This window comes from Hyla sarda, chromosome 4 (genome assembly GCF_029499605.1).
Source record: "Hyla sarda isolate aHylSar1 chromosome 4, aHylSar1.hap1, whole genome shotgun sequence".
In the NCBI taxonomy this organism is placed as follows: Eukaryota; Metazoa; Chordata; class Amphibia; order Anura; family Hylidae; genus Hyla; species Hyla sarda.
Window position 1 is genome coordinate 176,232,880 of NC_079192.1, and position 18,534 is coordinate 176,251,413.

Genomic DNA, 18,534 nt, shown 5'->3' on the forward strand with positions numbered 1-18,534 from the left:
TTTTTGCCCATCACGTGTCCCGGTTTCAGATCCCTCCAGTACACAGACTTCTCCATTCCTCTGTATGTTTTCACATACCGTAGTTCCTGGGTTTTATGTTGTCAGCCGGTATGTTCTCCTATTACCGTGGGGAGGTGTTTAGCATGCTCATACGGTACCTGGCATACCATTGCTAATCCCCCTTACATGGGGGGGGGGGCAGCGATCAGGGGGCTCAGCACGGACAGTGCCGGAGTTACCCATGACTGCCTCTTGGTTCTCCCTCCAATGGGCAACTGCCAGTATGGGGCTCTCTCTCTCTTCCCCACCCCCTGGGTCCCTACTCGGCTAAGAGCAATCAGGGGGATTTGGCCGGCTATGTTCCATCCTTGCATTTAGCAATGTCAGTCACTGATGCACCAGTCTTCTGGGGTGACCTTCATGTGCCCTGACCCTGGGAGTCTCAGCTGGCCTCCCTCTCTATTCCTGCCCTGACGGGCTGTTGTTTTGGAGTCTTCTGATCTGTTTGGTCCATTGGGTCTAAGGTTTGTTCTCCTTTTCCATTCCCTCTTTGCTCGTGTTTGCGAGTGCAGGAATTTTTTTTTCCGTTGGGACCCCTCCTAGGTTGCAGTGGTGTGCCTTGATTTCTAGGACGGTTTTCCCTTTTCTTGGGGCCTTCATAATGTGGTGGTCTGGGGCATGCGTGACACTCCTGTCCAGTTCTTCTCCGCAATCCACTTTGTGGGGCTGTCTCTCTCAGCCACATTACGTGTTATGCCGACATGGCTGTACGTCTCCAAGAGCTTTCCGCTGAAGATGGGAATGCTCACACTTTACAGGTGACCTGAGAGCCTCCAGTTCCCATGTCCGGTTGCTCCAGTATTCCCGGATGCTCTTCTCAGGACGTTCAGGTCCTTGTCCGACCGATTTACTTCCTTCTCCTTCAGGATCCATGTACTCCTGGCACGGAGGGCGTTCAGGTTAGTCGGGTTTCGCCAGTCAGGCCAACTTGACCCTATGTGTGGTTGTTGTTCCCTTGTTGCGCTTTTTACCTCTGTTCCGGCTCTTTGACATACTTTTGGTCGTCTCTTCCTCCCCGGTTCTCGCGGTAAGCCCGAGACTGTGATCTGGAACCTGAAGCTTTTCAGTCCGGGTCCTCGGTTAGATGCATCATGTCTCTTGGGACGGTTTTGTCTCTTTTCCTTTTGCAGATGTTTCTGGTCTCCATTTTCCGTGCTTGCCTTCTTCCTGGTGTAATTTGATCTCCCTGGCGTTTTCTCGCCATATTCTCTTCAATCTGCTGGATGGGGTTCTCTTGTTGCCCCCCTTTTTCCTCTGTGTTTACCAGTTGGGCTAGTCCTCTGTCTGGTTCCGTAGTTTCCTTGGAATTGGTTTCCTCTATCCTTCCTGGATGGTTACAGCCCATCGGGCCTCCGAGACATCCTTTATTTTTTAATGCCTCTCTGTGGACTTTTGATCCCCTGTCTCTTCCTTTTGGCTTCCTGACCCTTCTCCATGGGTGGTGGCGCTTCCAGACGTTCAGTTTCCGGGCACTGGTTATCTCTCTGCTGAGGGTCTCGCCAGCAAGCCTTGCAGGTGGATGGGGTTCTGTCTCTGGACTGTGTCCCCTTCTCTGGTGGTTATTTCCCACCCCAGGGACTGATTTGGTACGTCCCATCATTGTCTGTATCCCCCAATGAAGAGCGACCGAGAAAAGGAGATTTTTTATGTACTCGCTGTAAAATCTCTTTCTCGTAGCTTTCATTGGGAGGACACAGCGCCCACCCATTTCTTCATTTCTGGTCCGGATAATCTTTTCTGGTTCTGGGATTCCTTTCTAGGGTCCTTCGAACATATCTCATGTTGGCTTCTCCTACTGCTTTGTGACAAAACTGTTTACCTCACTTCCAGTGGGCAGGTATATCCTGCCAGGGAGGAGCCGACTTTTTTTTCCTAGTGTCAGTGCCTCCTAGTGGCAAGAGCATATACCCATCAGTGTCTGTGTCCCCCAATGAAAGCTATGAGAGAGAGATTTTACGGTGAGTACAAAACAAATCTCCTTATTTCCATTCTAAAAGTTTACCTTCTGTTTTTAAGGTGGCTAAAGCTGTGTCTCATTCACTGAATAACTGTGTAAATTGCCTTCCTGGGCAAAAGGATGTAGACATGGCTCTGAAGAGCATTGGAGAGTCCAGCAAAAAGTTACTTGTGGATTCGGTGAGTATGTAACTTTGGAGTTGTGGGATTGATTTGTTCCTTTTATTTCAATTTTTTAATTGTGTTTAGGAGAATTGAAGAATATATGAGAATATAACATTATTAGAATACTGTTATTTAATCTTTTCAGAAGTACAGAGCTGTGCTATAGGTAGAACAGAGACATAGCTTGTTAACTTGAGTGATATTCTGTGCTCACTTTAGAATTGTAGGAATGTTGTAAAGCCAGTACTGTGTGGAGAAGAGCCTTTTCATGGCATCTGCTGTATATACTATTATTCAATTACACATTGCTGTACAGTCCCTTGTTCTTCTTTAAAATGACAACACCATGTTTTAAACGGTCCTTTTAGCTTCCTCCCAGCACCAAGTCTTTCCAGGAAGCACAGAGTGGTTTGAACCAGGCAGCAGAGGATCTGAACCAGTCAGCTGGAGAGGTGGTCCATGCTTCCCGGGGACAAAGTGGAGAGTTGGCAGTTGCATCTGGTAAATTTAGTGAAGATTTTGATGAGTTCCTCGATGCTGGAATTGAAATGGCTGGACAGACACAGGTCAGATTGTGATGCCGATGTTAACGCTTCATTCTTTTTGTTCTGTATAATGCATAATGAAATCTGAAACACAAACAAAACTGTTTAAATTTACCACCTCTCCCATAATGGCCTCTTTATTTGTTGAACAACGTGACTTTTATGAACATCCAAAATGTTTAGTCTAGATCTGTCAACCCTATATCCTGCTCAGGTGTAAAAGAAAAGGTGCTTGAGCCCCAGGATGTACGCCTTCTTCCTCCTGACCTCTTTCTGTCTTGACTGATGTGCATTGAACATTGCTTGAAAAAGTAGCCCTGTCCATCAATCATTCAAGATGGGGAAGGAAGGAGGCATTCACTCTGCAGTGCAGCACAGCCTCTTTGGCAATTGAGCTGTAAGCGTGATATAGAGCTAACAAATTCCTTTTAAAAAGAAGTTTCTCTGGGGAAAAGAAGCAGGTTTGGAGACTTTGTGCAACGTCTATACCATCCCCTTAGTCGTGCTTGTGATACCCTATACATAAATATGTATGCCCTCTCTAATGTCTCCATGACACAAGATTACTGACCCATTGTGATCACAAGGTTTTGCCACTACTGTAGATGTGCCCAGGCCGTACACTCTTTAGCAATGGCTGCCGTACTAAGACCAAAGTAAACTGCATCTCCGGATGTACTACGGCCTTGGCCAGGCGTGTGAACACGGAGAACATGCCTATTTATCAATAGGACTGTGAAAATGGGACACAAAGGATGGCATATATGTTGCACAAAGTCTCAAAACCTGCCTCCATTGTGCAAAAAAGGAAATATGCATATAAGAAAAATGCTATTTTTCTCATGAACAGCTGCATGGATTTTGGTAAGGTAAGGGTGTTTTACTCAGGATCACCCGCACTATTTAACTATATATTGAGCTGAGTGCGAGTGATCCTGCTGTCATTTGTCCTATAGATTCTTTTTTTGTTAGCATATTTATAAACAATGCATATATGTACATTTAATAACATCATTGGGAGATGTCATAGTAACAGAATGTATGTGATAGTTACATTTTTACAGTTTTTACAGAGTAAAGGGATCCCTATAAGAAATAAGTACAGGACATTGATATAAAATATTATTATGGAATAATCTACATTCTCCACAAGATACCCTGTATTAATACACAAACTTTAGTCTCTGCTGAATGTCAGAGAGGAGTGTGGTGGACTGGCAAACCCTGTTCAAGCATTTCATGGATGGCCATTTGACCATCCTATAATGCTGCATTTCCACTGCAGCGGACCACCCCAGCAAGGGTTATTTTCACGTGGCATTTTCAGAATTTTATGTCAAATATTAGGTCCTATTAGGTATTACTGTTTAAAAACTAATTTCAACAGTTTATTTATTTTATTTTTTTTTAGAAATTTGGGTTTTGTGTGTTTTTTTTCTTTCATTACGAGGAGCCATAATTAAATTTGTAAGTGGATATGACCTTAAAGGGGTACTCTGCCTGAAAACATCTTATCCCCTATCCAAAGAATAGAGGATATGATGTTTGATCACGAGGGTCCTGCCACTGGGGGGCCCCTGCGATCTCCGAGTCGGCAGCATCTGGAACATGGAAGCTTGGAGCTTCCATGTTCATTACATCATGTCACGCCCCCTCCAGTACGTAGCCGTCACGCTACGTCCCATAGACATGAATGGAGGGGACGTGGTGGCTGTGGTCGAAATACATGCGGCACGGAGCTTAGTTCGTTCCGTGCATCGGATGACTGGGGTGCCGCAGCAGTGGCGGGACCCCCACGATTAGACATCTTATGGATAGGGGATAAGATGTTTTCTGGCAGAGTACCCCTTTGAAAACAGCTTTTGACATGTTGATCAAAGATGTAATTGCATTGGATCTCTCTACTGCGATTGTGAATTATATGCCAATTCATGCTCACAGTCCAAGCTTTTTTTCCTCTGCATATCCTTATTTAAACCCTACCCCATTTCCGATGTTTTGTCCTGGTCCCTGTTGCTAAAGATTGACTGAGCCTGATAAGACTATAGATTTTTTTTTTGTAAATACAGTGATTTATTAATAAGTTAGGAATTACATAGGCTATTAAAGTGGGAAGTTTTTTTAAATTATATGTAGCGTGTCAATTACTGTCACATATTGGTCAAGTATATCTTGACTTTCTCTATTGATTTCAATGGTGAAGTAACATCTTCAGTATAACTGCAATAAAATGTTTTGTTGCAGATTTTGCTACTGATTACCGGCAGATTCACAGCAGGGAAATAAATCTGCTACAAAAATTGCATGTTCATTCTTTTGGTGGAGCAGAATTTCAGAGAGGTTTCTGCTAGAAATTCCATTATGTGAACCATGCCTAAGACATGTCCAGTATGAGACTTGGTCTGTCACCAGCAGGGATCAGAATGGAGTTTTTTTCATGTCAAATTGAGTCTTTATAATTTAAAGTGGTTTTTTTAATTTTATTTTTATTTTATTTTTTTTCTGGATCAACTAGGGTGGGTAAGCATATGAAAATTGATATTTATATACTTTTTTTTAAGTTAACCCACTAAAACTATGTAACTTTACATCAAGCCATATAGTGTCTCGAACGCCTATGTGTATATACTCTTCTTGTGGAAACAAGACACAATTCACAGATTATTGATGCTGCAATCCTTTTACAGAATAAAGACGACCAGATTCAAGTTATAGGAAACCTCAAAACCATCTCAATGGCCTCTAGCAAATTGCTCCTTGCTGCAAAGTCCCTTTCTGTAGATTCTGGAGCACCAAGTGCAAAAAATCTCCTGGCAGCTGCTGCTAGGTGGGTGTCAGAAATCACATTCACTGCGTAGTAACGTATTCAACAATCTTACTGTTATGCATCTTTCCATTATGATTAATCTTTTGTATGTTAAAAAAAACCTTTTTCTTTCTTTTCTCTTATTGTAATTTCCTGTACACATAGTTTATTCCATCTGCATAATGATATAGAAATACCTGCATGTACTGAGTAATCTTACTGTATGTGCTTTGTATGTTTCCAGGGCCGTGACCGAGAGCATAAACCAGCTGATAACAATATGCACTCAACAAGCACCAGGCCAGAAAGAATGTGACAATGCTTTGCGTGAGCTGGAGGTCTGTTATTTGATTTTAGTACTTGATATACATCTGGGAAAACTATTTTATATAATATATTTATATGACCCCTATATGCCATGCAAGTGCCTGTACTCATTCTGGTTGAGAATAGGGTGTACACGGAAAGTGTCAAGTTTATAAAGAATAGCTTTTTTTCTGATTTAAGAGAAATATGTGTTTTATAAACCTGTAAATAAAGAAGAAAGGCAGTGACGTGTATGGGATCATTCACATTTAGCTCATTCCCACAGTTTATTTAAGTATGTGCCTGTTAGCTGACACAAAAAATCATGCTATTATTTTTTTTTATTTTTTTTTTCCACCCGAACATTTTTTCTTAGAGTGTAGCCGCAGTTGAAATAGCAATTATCTTAGGTAACTGCATTTTTAGCATTTCCATTACAGAACATGATTGTACATTTTCATTTAAGGAAGTTGTTCTATCAGTGGACAGCAGGTATTGCCTGCGGAAGCTGACATCTTGTCAATAACTTATCACAGTAAACACTTCAGCTAATACTGTGGCACTGTCATATCATTTATATGTGTATCTTTGTGTCTGTAAGGGTGTCTGCAACACTTTTGGTCAATTTAACTTAACCAGAATTATTCCTGTATCCTTCCTATGCACTTTTCTTTTAAGAAGAAAGAGACACAAAGGAAAGCTTGCAGTAGAAGTCTTCACATGTAGTATTTCATCCAAAGTTTTATGACTCTCCTGGCTTATTTTGGGTGGTTTTTTTTATTTTTTGGTAGATCGGGATTTAGTTCTAAATATATTGGCCGACATTTATCATTGTCTTTAGACTGTTTTTTGTGTCTAGAAAAGGCGCAAAAAAGGCGCAAGCAGGGTTTATTTGCACCTTTTTGTTTATACATTCTGCTGATTTTGAGTTGCAATCCACTGATTTTGGCAATACACATGATATGGACAGGTTTTTATGAACTGCGTCTTTTCATGAAAAGGCGCAAAAAAGGTGCAAAGCCACTGAAAAGTCTTTAAAACAACATTAGTCCAGACTTAGCTTAGCTTTGTGAAGAAATTTCTGAAAATGTAACCTGCACAAAATTTATCAAATGTTCTGTGACCATAATAAATTTGGTGCTCCTACACATTATCAGCACACGCAAAAAAAGGCGCACGCTGGGTTTATTTGTGCCTTTTTTGCACCTTTTGGTTTATACATTTCTGCTGATTTTGAGTTGCAGTCCACCGATTTTGGCAATACACATGATATGGAAGAGTTTTATGAACTGCGCCTTTTTGTTCCTACACATTACCAGCACACAAAAAAAGGTGTAGAAAAATGCTTCACTTACACTACAATGATAAATGCCGGCCTATATGCCTCAGTATATGGGCTCATGTCTAAATCATTACATTTCATCACATCATTGTATCCATGCCATGATTGTTACAGGCTTGGAGAGCATTTATTGCTATCATTTTATCAATGTGCTCAAATTCGTAATCTTAATTGCCCCTTAATAAATTCTTGCATTTGTACTTATTCTATCCTCATTCTTTGTTTCAGACTGTGAAAGGAATGCTTGAGAATCCGAATGAGCCAGTCAGTGACCTGTCTTATTTTGACTGCATTGAAAGTGTAATGGAGAATTCAAAGGTAAAAATATATATCCTAAAAAATATCCTTCATACTGTTAAAGAGAACCTAAGTATTACGTTAGTTGAAATCCCTTTATGTTCTGTTTTAGTTGTCCAGTATGTGGACTTATCAGTGATTGACAGTGTACATACAGAGATAGTTGTCAATCACTGGTATGAACTACCCACTGGTCTTCTAAGCCCAGAATGAGCAGGCCCATGAATAAATAGATAACATGTTATACTGGATATATCCCCCTATGAAGTTGTATCTATTTACCTTTATAAAATAATTTCCAAAACTACTTATTATATACAATCTACCATTGGTAGATAATAAGATGTGTTTATATCCAAACTTCTTCTAAAGCTATTAAATGAATTGCTTTGTTATTTTGTGTGATGAAAAGATCTGCAGTTTGACTTACCACCTTTGTCATGGTTACATTCCTAAGTATGAAAAGCTCATAAGATAGATCTCTGTACTGATGATGGATTTATTTTGACATGCTATGTAGGATTTGCCAACCACATTAAGTTTATGATTGTTACTGGATCTTTTATTAGGTACTAGGAGAATCTATGGCTGGGATCTCTCAGAATGCAAAAACTGGAGATTTGCCAGTATTTGGCGATTGTGTGGGTGTAGCCTCCAAGGCTCTTTGTGGTCTCACAGAGGCTGCTGCACAGGTAAGACACTGATGGGCCAAAAATCTTTTTTGCTCACCGGTATACACAAAGACATTGTTTGGTTCAGTTGTTATTGTTGTATTGATTGGGCTTATTTAAATGAAGACCTTTTGTTTTCTTTTTTTGATATTAATGAAAATAAAATAAAAAGTGCTAATTGTGGTTTTACCTTCAGGCAGCTTACTTGGTGGGTATTTCAGATCCCAATAGCCAGGCTGGGCAACAAGGACTTGTTGACCCAATTCAATTTGCTAGAGCTAATCAAGCTATTCAGATGGCATGTCAGAATCTAGTGGATCCAGCTAGTAGTCCCTCTCAGGTAAGTCCAAAGCTGGATATTATAGATTTGCATTCAAGTGTATATTATAGATGGACCCAAGATTTATCATCTAGCCTTATGCTATGAATTATGGGGCACTACACTAAAAAGCTATAGACTGTGTTCACACTGTGCTTTTGTTAATTTCTTTTTACATTTGTTTTCTGTTTTGACTGGTGAACTTCTATGTATCTCAATGAGTCCACCAATCACCAAAAAATGCAGTAAAACAGTGACAGTTTATTATTCACTTCATCAGTGCGGTGTGTCAGAATTGAACATTTTTTCAAGCCCAATTTTTATGCAAATTCCACCCTTGCACAAAAAAATTGTGAAAAGACAGAGATTTTGCAAGAATCTTGGCAGTTTGGCCACTCTGCCTCTGGTGCATAATGGTGCGTTATGATAAATTTCACACAGTGTGAAGGAAGGCCATATTCTGGTCTTCTCAAGTTAGACACTTAGGGTGCGTTCACACTGCAGATATATTGCTGAATCTCCGCTCGCGGAGACTCAGCCTGGCAGCCGTGCGGCACTGCGCCGTCACCATTGATGGCTATGCAGTGCTTGCTGATGAATTCCGCTCAAAGAAGGAACATGTTCTTTCTTTGAGCGGAACAATTTCAGCAGCGGAATTGTCTGCTGCTGAAATTCCTCAGTGTGAACTGGTTTCGCGGAAGACCCATTCACACTGATGGTAATGTTCACTTTGTGGAATTCCACTCGCAGAATTCCGTTCACGGAAATTCCGCAGTGTGGATTGGTGATAAATGTCTGACCACTGGGACCCCCAAGCGATCATTAGAATGGGGGTCCTGTGTCCCTCATTGTCATTGGAATCGGGGTGTAGAGAAGGTGAGCTACCCGCTTAGTTTGCTTGCTGTGGGGCTGACTTTCCGATCCCCATTAGTCTTATAGAAAGTGAATGGAGATAATTGACCACTACTTCATTCACTAAGTAAAGGGGAGGAACATGACCCCCAATTCTTGTGATCGATAGGGTTCCTGGTAGTTGGACCCCCACTGATCAGGCTTTCTTTCCAATGGACACTTGAGAGACAGCTATAATTTCCTAGTATGAAGAGCAAGGCCCAAGTCCCATATGGATTGGAATGAATAAGTGTCTTGAACCAAAACATACATCAAAACATAAATCATATTATTTCATGTAATTTAAGGAAATGTTGTGGACAGTTGTGATGTTCTGTTTTGTTATGTTTGTTGCCAGCTCTGTTTCCACTTGTTTGCTTGTTCTGTAGGTTCTATCAGCTGCCACCATAGTTGCCAAACACACCTCAGCACTGTGCAATGCCTGCCGCATTGCATCCTCCAAAACAGCCAATCCTGTGGCTAAGAGGCACTTTGTCCAGTCAGCCAAAGAGGTGGCGAACAGTACTGCCAACTTAGTGAAAACAATTAAGGTAATTCCAATGTATATGCTAAAAAGTACTTTGCCCATTCTTTGTATTAACACATCATCTACAGTAATGTATTCTGCAGTTTATGTGAAAGTGATATCATTAATGGCATTTGCTAGAATATTTTCTTTATTTTTCATGTTAAATGAAGCTTAGTATTGCAAACCTAATATATTCAGTTTATTAGGCTGCTAACCTCACATTTGAGCAGGAATTGACTTAGAAATTAGCGCAAATCTCATTCAGCCAGGATTTAGAGCACTTTGTTTTGCTCATAGTGTCCTAGCTTTGATCTCTTGCGGTGTATTTTCATGTCCTTGAGGCTTTTATGTGAATGTTCTTCTCACATGCATTTTGTTGCCTTCATTCTTTTTTCCCATGTAATTCATTGTATTTGACAAGTTAAAGTGAGTAGCGTTTTGAGAAAATGTCATGCAGGCAGATGCCATAAAACTGTGCTTTATATGTCATCATTACTTTTTAATTTCCATGCTATGCAATTACAATACATCACTGTAAATGTTGATTGTGTATTCTAAATGGGTTCTAAATTCTGTTCTGGTTAATCTCTTACCGTGTCTTTATAGCAGTTGGAAGTTTAATACAATGCTAGCACCCTTGTGCACACTGTTGTATATGGTGCTTTATAATAAAACAGTATGCAGTAAGCTTCTATGCCCCCTCTAGAGGCAGCTACCACATTGTGTGTTAAATCTATGTTTATGTAATGGATTTTTACCTGTAAAACTTTACATTTGCTATAGAGAGACTCATTAGAACAATATTTTGCATTTAAAAATACATTGAAAGGTAGAGACTCAATTTTAAAGGGTACCTCTCATCAAAAAAACTTTTGATATATTATAGATTAATGTATGCAGAATAACTTCACAATTGCATGTTATTAAAAAATATGCTTCTTTCTATTTAATTTTCCACTTTGAAGAAATGACCACTAGGGGTCTCCCTACCAGTCCTGGCAGCAAGCATTTCAGACTCATGCTGGAGTCCTAAACACTACGAGCTGCCAGTCTGCTTTGTTCACAAAGGAGAACACTCAGAGCTGCCAGCCTGCTTTGTTCACAGCCTGTTTGGCTGTGAACAAAGCAGGCTGGCAGCTCTGAGTGTTTAGGACTCCAGCATGAGTCAGAAATGCTTGCGGACAGGACTGATCGGGAAAAATACAATAGAAAGAAGCATATTTTTCATTAACATGCTATTGGGAAGTTATTCAACATTCATTAATCTAAAATATATCAAAAGTTTATTTGATGAGAGGTACCCTTTAAAATTGTTTCAACCTGTAGATCGCTAGAATAAGCGGGAAGAGAAGAGCTCTCACTGTGTGTACAGCCTGGGCCAAGTCCCAAAGACTTACAGGAGTAGTCTCACTCACACTTCTCCCATTTTGCTTTAGTGACCAATTAAAGTTTTAAAGTGATAAAACTCATTTAAGTCTAAATGTTTGTTGTTGTTATTACTACTATGGTTAGTTAGTTTATTCCTAATAAGGTTAGTTGGTTATGGGTCAGTGGTAGAGAATTATTAAAACCTTTGTAGAGGAAAAGTGGTGCTGTTGCCTATAGCAACCAATCAGATCGCTTCTTAATTTTTCACAGGCCTTTTTAAAAATAATCTGATGGTTTGCTTTAGATACTATTCCACTATTCCATTACGCAGGTTTCGACAAATCTCTCCAAATATAACATCTAATTTTTATTTTTTTTATCTTTTGACTATAACAACATCTACATTCAGGTTCTCAACATGCTTCATTTCTTTTGTCTTGGCTAATCATATTCTGCCTTAACACATTCTGCATTCTAACACACATAATTTTATTGTGCCACCACTGCAGCTCCATTTTACCCTTACCAAAAGGGCTGCAAATGACATCCCCAAACAGTAAAGGTTATCCAATGAATGGAAAAAAAAAAAAAACTCAAAATCAGCTTAGGACATAAACCTTGCATCTATTATTCTACTGTGACCTATTAACTCTCCTGTACGTGGCTCTAATATACCTTTCTGCCCTCCTACTTGTTACCTCCCCTACATGCTGTCTTTAAACTACAGGTCCCAGCATCCTTTGCTTCTCCTCTGTGCTTACTTACTCCTAACTGCCGTTTTCTTCCCCAGTCCCTTGGCACCAACCCTCAGAGCGTTACTAAGCAACCATTCCCATCCTGCTTCCATCTTCTGTACTATATAGCAATGATTCTCAAAATGGGTGCCTCCATCTGTTGCAAAACTACAACTCCCAGTATTCCCAAAAAGTCAAAGCCCATCTGTATGTAAACCCCCTCACTTCCTCAGAGTTATTAGATCTTTCTTCTGTGCAGTTGCTTCTGGGGGCGTGGCTTACATTGACTCAGACAGCATAAAAGTCACATGACTCTGTCTCCATGAGTGGCGCCAGAGGCAGTTAGGGGAAGAAAGCTAAGACAGAATGGACGCAGGATGCATTTCGCACATTTTTTTGCTTCATATAGCTCTGCAATGGAGCATTACTTTTAATTACTTTCTTAGGAAGTTATATTTATCATTACATGACGGAATTAAATAAATTATATTTTACTTAACTGAACTACCCCTTTAAGTATATGACACTGCAGCAGATTACTGGCCCCAGTTGTTTCTTCCAGTGACTGGCGTCACATGGACAATGTATGGGAACATAATCTAAGGAGATCTAGTGGGGGGAGAACCGGGAAAGTGGCAACAAGCTGAAGAAGGCTCAAGGTCTGTTATTTCCCCCCCCTTTCTCTGCCTGCCCTGCCTACAGCCAGCATTTGCAAAAGAAAACTGCTTTAAATCCTGGAAACTTCTTAAACGTATGTCCTAAGAATAGATACAGAGTGATTCAGAAAGGATGGTGAAAAATGAAAGCTTTGGTATTCATAACTGAGAATACAAATCTATTCATGTGAAAAAGACACACTGCACTGGCCTTTATTTATCGATATATGTGAGAACAAAACTGGAAAGATTGTGTCAATAACAACCAATCACAGCTCAGCTTTCACTTTACCTGAGCTCATTAACCTGTTCAGGACGTAGGGGGTATGCATACCTTAAGGATGTGGGGCGTATGCATACGCCCGTGGGAATTCCGGTCCCCGCCGCTAGCCGGTTGGGGACTGGACTGGGATGCCTGCTGAAATCATTCAGCAGGCATCCCGGCACATCGCCACCCCCCATGTCGGCTATCGGAGAAAATCGCATGTCAATTCAGACATGCGATTTTCTCCTATTCCGGGCTGATCGGGTCTCTGGTGACCCGATCCCCCGAAAAATAGGGATGATCGGAGCTGTCAGTGACAGCCCCGATCATCCTGAGGGATAGGAGCGAGGTTGCAGCGCTGCGATCTCCTCCTATCCCCTGCCATTAGTCAGAAATTAGTTCTGACCAATGACAGTGCATGACAGGGGGTTGCCATCGAAACCCCTGCTCTGCCCATCCCTGGGTGTTGGGCAGAACGGGGTGAGAAGATGGTGGCCGGTACCTGGAAAGAAGATGCCGTGGGGACCGCTGATCATCGGTGGAGACAGCGGAGATCAGCGATGGGGGGGGGGGGGATGATGGAAGGTGGCAGTAAAGCGATATTTACTGCTGCCCAAAGGCTGTCTGGGCATGCTGGGAGTTGTAGTTTTGCAACATCTTAAGGGTCACAGTTTGGAGACTACTATTACAGTGGTGCCCAAACGGTAGCCCTCCAGATGTTGCCAAACTACAACTCTCAGCATGCCTAGACTGTCCCCCTAGACTACAACTCTCAGCATGCCTAGACTGTCCCTTCAGAAAATTGCTGCTATACTTTGAAGCCCTCTCATTTTTTCAAAAAGTAAAAATATGTCCATTTTATGATGCCAACATAAAGTAGACATATTGTATTTGTGAATCAATATAAAATGTATTTTGAATATCCATTTTCCTTACAAGCAGAGAGCTTCAAAGTTAGAAAGATGCAAAATTTTCATGAAATTTTTGGATTTTTCACCAAGAAAGGATGCAAGTAATGTCGAAAATTTAGCACTAACATAAAGTAGAATATGTCACGAAAAAACTATCTCAGAATCAGAATAATCGGTAAAAGCATCTAAGAGTTATTAATGCATAAATTGACAGTGGTCAGAATTGCAAAAAAGGGCTCAGTCCTGAAAATGAGCTTCGTCCTTAAGGGGTTAAGATATGAAAGCTGAGCTGTGATTGATTGCTGTGAGCAGAATTTCCAGATTTTCTCGCACAGTTAAATGTAGTAAATCTGTTAATGTTTTATCTATTTATATCTATATACTACAGATATACACATGGGTGACATGGCAGATGTCTAGATGGTAGTGCAGTTCTGTCCACAGGCATGCCAGCATATCCTTTTGATATGGACGCCACTGTTTTAGTGATAATCAATCATTGTTTATGGCTGACAGACTGGTGTTCAACAGTGAAAATACTTTAGATCTCAGTGGGAACATCTAGCTGGATGTTTACTGATATCTGAATGAAACTCTACTAGAAAATTGTGCCAGAATGAAGGATTTAGCAAGATGTGATCAACCTGAGACAAAGCATCACTGAAACAGTGGAGTCCATATCCGGATATGCTGGCACGTGTCTGGACAGAACTGTACTAGCACCTAGACACCTGCCAGGTCACCATTGTAAATCATTTGGGAAATTTCTGTGATATAGATAAAACTTGGATAGATTGTGGAGGAGATTGATTGATTAAAACCTGTCTAGAGGAAAAGGTACTCAAAGCAACCAATCAGATCTCTTCATTCATTTCTGAAAAATTTAAGAAACAATCTGATTGGTTGCTATGGGCACCTCAGCAACTTTCTCTGGACAGGTTTGGCTAAATCTCCCTCAGTGTGAATTTTCATGTTAATACGTTTGTGTTATGTTTTCTGTTATGAATAATTTTGCACAATCCCTTATGAATCCCCCTGTATTTTGTAATATGGCTGCAGAGGGTGGCAGTGTTGGTCAACATGCCTCAATTGATGTGTTTATTTGAATGATGTTCATGAAGCTTCTTGAATTTAATGTTGTTAAACAATGTATAGCCTGTCCTTACGGCATGACATCAATATTATATGGTTCGGGGTCAGACTCTTGGCACTATTGCTAAGAGATATTAGAAGGGTCTGTGATGCCTTTGTGAGCCCTGCAACCTCTTCAGTCATTACTTCGGCTTATATTTGCAATTGTTTTACTCTTTGTAGCAATGGGGGGGTATAGAAAGGTTATATGTTTACTTTTTTTAAGTGCATTTTTTCTTTTGAATGAGTGTTACTGAAAATGCTGAGCAGTTTTAGGTATCTTACACAGAAGGTAAATATTATGACTTTATTGGTTTTTACGATTGTTTTTTTTCCCACTTTTTCACCCATTTAGACACTAGATGGAGACTTTTCAGATGACAATCGTGAAAAATGCAGCAAAGCCACAGCACCGCTCATATCAGCTGTGGAGAACCTGACTGCATTTGCATCAAATCCAGAATTTGCCAGTATTCCTGCTCAAATCAGCACAGAGGTAAATGAATTCCAACTTATTCTCTTGAGTTACATTCCCATCCCATACTCCTTTACAGCTTGGCATGCTATAACCTTTTGCTTTTAGGATGAGTTACATGTCTTTTAAATTTGGTCACACTTGCAAAATATATACAAAGCAGACTTCTATATTATGAAAGGGTTGTATGTGTGTAAAAAAAAATAAAATAAAATAAAATATATATATATATATATATATATATATATATATATATATATATATATATATAAATACCACCTCATATTTAGTCCAATAAAATGTAGAACGACACACTCGTAAACCACAGTATAAAATTAATATTCAGAAGTCCTCGCACTTCCTGAAAAATACTTATACTATAAAATACTATAAATATACAAAAGTAGTTTCACCCAGTAGTGCACACCATATGTGAACAAGTCCCAAACAACTCTCAGATTATCCGATTTAGCTGAACAAGCTTTTGTAGATATCCCAGACTTTTATGTGAGTGTCTTGCACTTGCATGGATCCTTGTGATGGGTGCAGAGCATTGTCACTGCAGGTGTAAAGCTGATCCTTCACCTTGGAGGGGTGGAGCATTCACTGACGCTTAGCAGCTACATGTTGCTGTCCTCCCCTTTCTCAAGCTAGTGAAGTGCATTAACCTGCCACCATTTATACAGTGACAACCAATCCTTATTTTTTGCAATTAACCCCTTCCCGCCCTAGGACGTATGCTTTTCCGTCCAAGTTGCCAGCTAGTTAGTGCAAGTGGACGTATGCATACGCCCTAGCGATCTCTTTCACAGCGTGATGCGCTGCAGGAAATCACCAGTGGGACCCAGCTGTCAGTCACAGCCGGGGTCCCGCCGCAGCTGTCGAGACCTGGATTGCACAGATCTCGGCAGCGTTAACTCCATAGATGCCGTAATCAGTCCTGATCACAGAATCTATGGGGTTGACAGGGAGAGGGGGCTCTCCCTGTCCATCAACGTTGATCCTGCAGTGTGAGCACAGGATCCCGTTGGTTGCCATGGCAGCAGGAGGCCAGTTGATGGCCACCTGTCTGCCTAGTACGGCAGCCTGTGAGGTCCAGCCATAGGCATTTTTCTGGGATGTGTTGTAACCAAAAATGAGTAATTCTTGCATTTAGTATTTTTTCTTGTTTACGTCATTCACAGTTCAGGATCAATAACATATTTTAATAATTCAGACATTTCTGCACTGCAATACCATATACTGCAGGGGAAATTCATTAAAACAGTGCAGAGAAAAATTTTGCCTTTTTAAACATTAAAGAAGCGACCTAATTGGTTGCTATGGAGAACTGCATCTCTCTTCCTCTGCACAAGTTTTGATAAATCTCCCCCTGTGTGTTTATCTTTTGGAGTTTATATGTCAGGTACTGTTAACATGCTACAGTCCTTGTGATTGGCAGATCAGTTTTTAAATAGAACCCATCTGTTCTGAGAAAAATGTAATAAATGACAGTAGATTCATTTTGAAGACTTTTTCTCAAATTCAGAAATTTCCTTCAGTATTTACAGGGAAAGAGTTCTTATTTAAATTTTAGCACAGAGATCAATATTTGACCATGGTCCCCTCATCTCTGGACAGTATCAACTGTGATGGGAATAGATGATTCTGTACAGCAAATTGGAGCCTTGTGCTCAGTTCTGGGCAGAATTAAAATTGTCTTGGAATACCTCGAGAGAATGTTCACATTGTAGAAAAAATGGAAGTAATAGTCGGCCATCAAATAAGGAAAAGTCACACAGCTTTCTACTTCACAGTAATGTTTCGACATTTACAAAATTTTGTTTTCTTATAGCAGTAATACATCCAATGTAGGTTTCTCATTAAATATACGGTATCCTAACTACCGAATATATCCTAACTACAGTACGTAGGTGTGGTTTTTAACTTCCGAATTAATGGCCGAGATTTATCAAACTGTGAGAGAAAAAAAATGAAGTGATTTTCCCACAGCAACCAATCACAGATCAGTTTTTACTTTTAGAGCTTTTTAGCTGAGCTGTGATTGGTTTGATAAATCTGGACCAATGGATAATAATCTTCGGAGACCGACTTTTCAGCACAAGGAACCTTTCTCCGTTTAAAAAAAATTTAACTGATTTCATACTTTGTTCTTTTTTTTAATTTTAACTGTATGTACATATTGCAACTTATAACATTTTGTTCCACACAGGGGGCTCGGGCACAGGAACCTATTTTGGTATCTGCTGTCACTATGTTAGAGAGTTCTTCATCGCTTATCAAGACAGCGCGCTCTCTAGCAATCAATCCAAAAGATCCACCAACGTGGTCCAGTCTCGCCAGTCACTCCAGGGTAGTCTCGGACTCTATTAAAAGCTTGATTACATCTATCAGGTATGCACAGCCCTTACCCAGTGATTGTTCTGTGTCTATGAAAGCTTAAATGGGCACTGTCAGATCCAAAAACTTTTTATATGCTGTTACTGATTAAAATGAAAGACCCTTTTGTAATATGGTTGTTTACATTTTTAAATATTTACTAAAGAAAATGACTCCTGAAAATGATGCCACTAGGGGTCCCCATACCTACTGGGACACAAACTCGTCCTGCAGCTGCATCAAGCTTGTGTCATGGACAAGGCTGCACCCTTCCCCTGAGAGGATTTGCCGAACACTGTGAGCTAAAGAAAAGAGGAATGTTTTAAATAAATATAGGTGATAGAGGCATTAACATTAGATGTGCATGGTCAGAATTGGATACTTTTTTTTTGGGGGGGGGATCTGACAGGTTTGATCATCTTTGTTTCAACAAACTTGCCACCCTTCCAAAACTTTCATTCTCCACCCTTTGCCACCCTTCCTAAACTTCCATTCTCTTTGAGAAAAGCTGTTCTCTCCATAGCTTGATTCACAGCTTAGACTGCCAAGTACCACTCATTAATTTACTCCATGCTGCCTCTACTTCTTAGAGTGTACTATAAGGACATAGAACAGCAGTGTGATCTCTTTTGTGTTTCAGTGTATGCGAGACTTCATAGAGGCTAGGTTACTTTCATGGACAACTGAAATGAGGCTTATGGACAACTGAAATTTGAAGCCTGCAGAGG

The 18,534-nt window shown here is 40.4% G+C and overlaps 1 protein-coding gene across 3 annotated transcripts in view; it reads left to right on the forward strand.

Annotated features, from left to right (window-relative positions):
- Positions 1-18,534, forward strand: part of TLN2 (talin 2) — a 258,674-nt gene that overhangs the window by 196,005 nt on the left and 44,135 nt on the right. For all 3 annotated transcript variants that reach the window (XM_056572820.1, XM_056572821.1, XM_056572822.1), the window contains 10 exons: positions 2,077-2,196; positions 2,550-2,747; positions 5,414-5,553; positions 5,777-5,870; positions 7,409-7,498; positions 8,047-8,169; positions 8,345-8,488; positions 9,748-9,909; positions 15,308-15,448; positions 17,640-17,821. In XM_056572820.1, the coding sequence (XP_056428795.1) occupies positions 2,077-2,196; positions 2,550-2,747; positions 5,414-5,553; positions 5,777-5,870; positions 7,409-7,498; positions 8,047-8,169; positions 8,345-8,488; positions 9,748-9,909; positions 15,308-15,448; positions 17,640-17,821 (1,394 nt within the window). The remainder of the gene's footprint in view (positions 1-2,076; positions 2,197-2,549; positions 2,748-5,413; positions 5,554-5,776; positions 5,871-7,408; positions 7,499-8,046; positions 8,170-8,344; positions 8,489-9,747; positions 9,910-15,307; positions 15,449-17,639; positions 17,822-18,534) is intronic.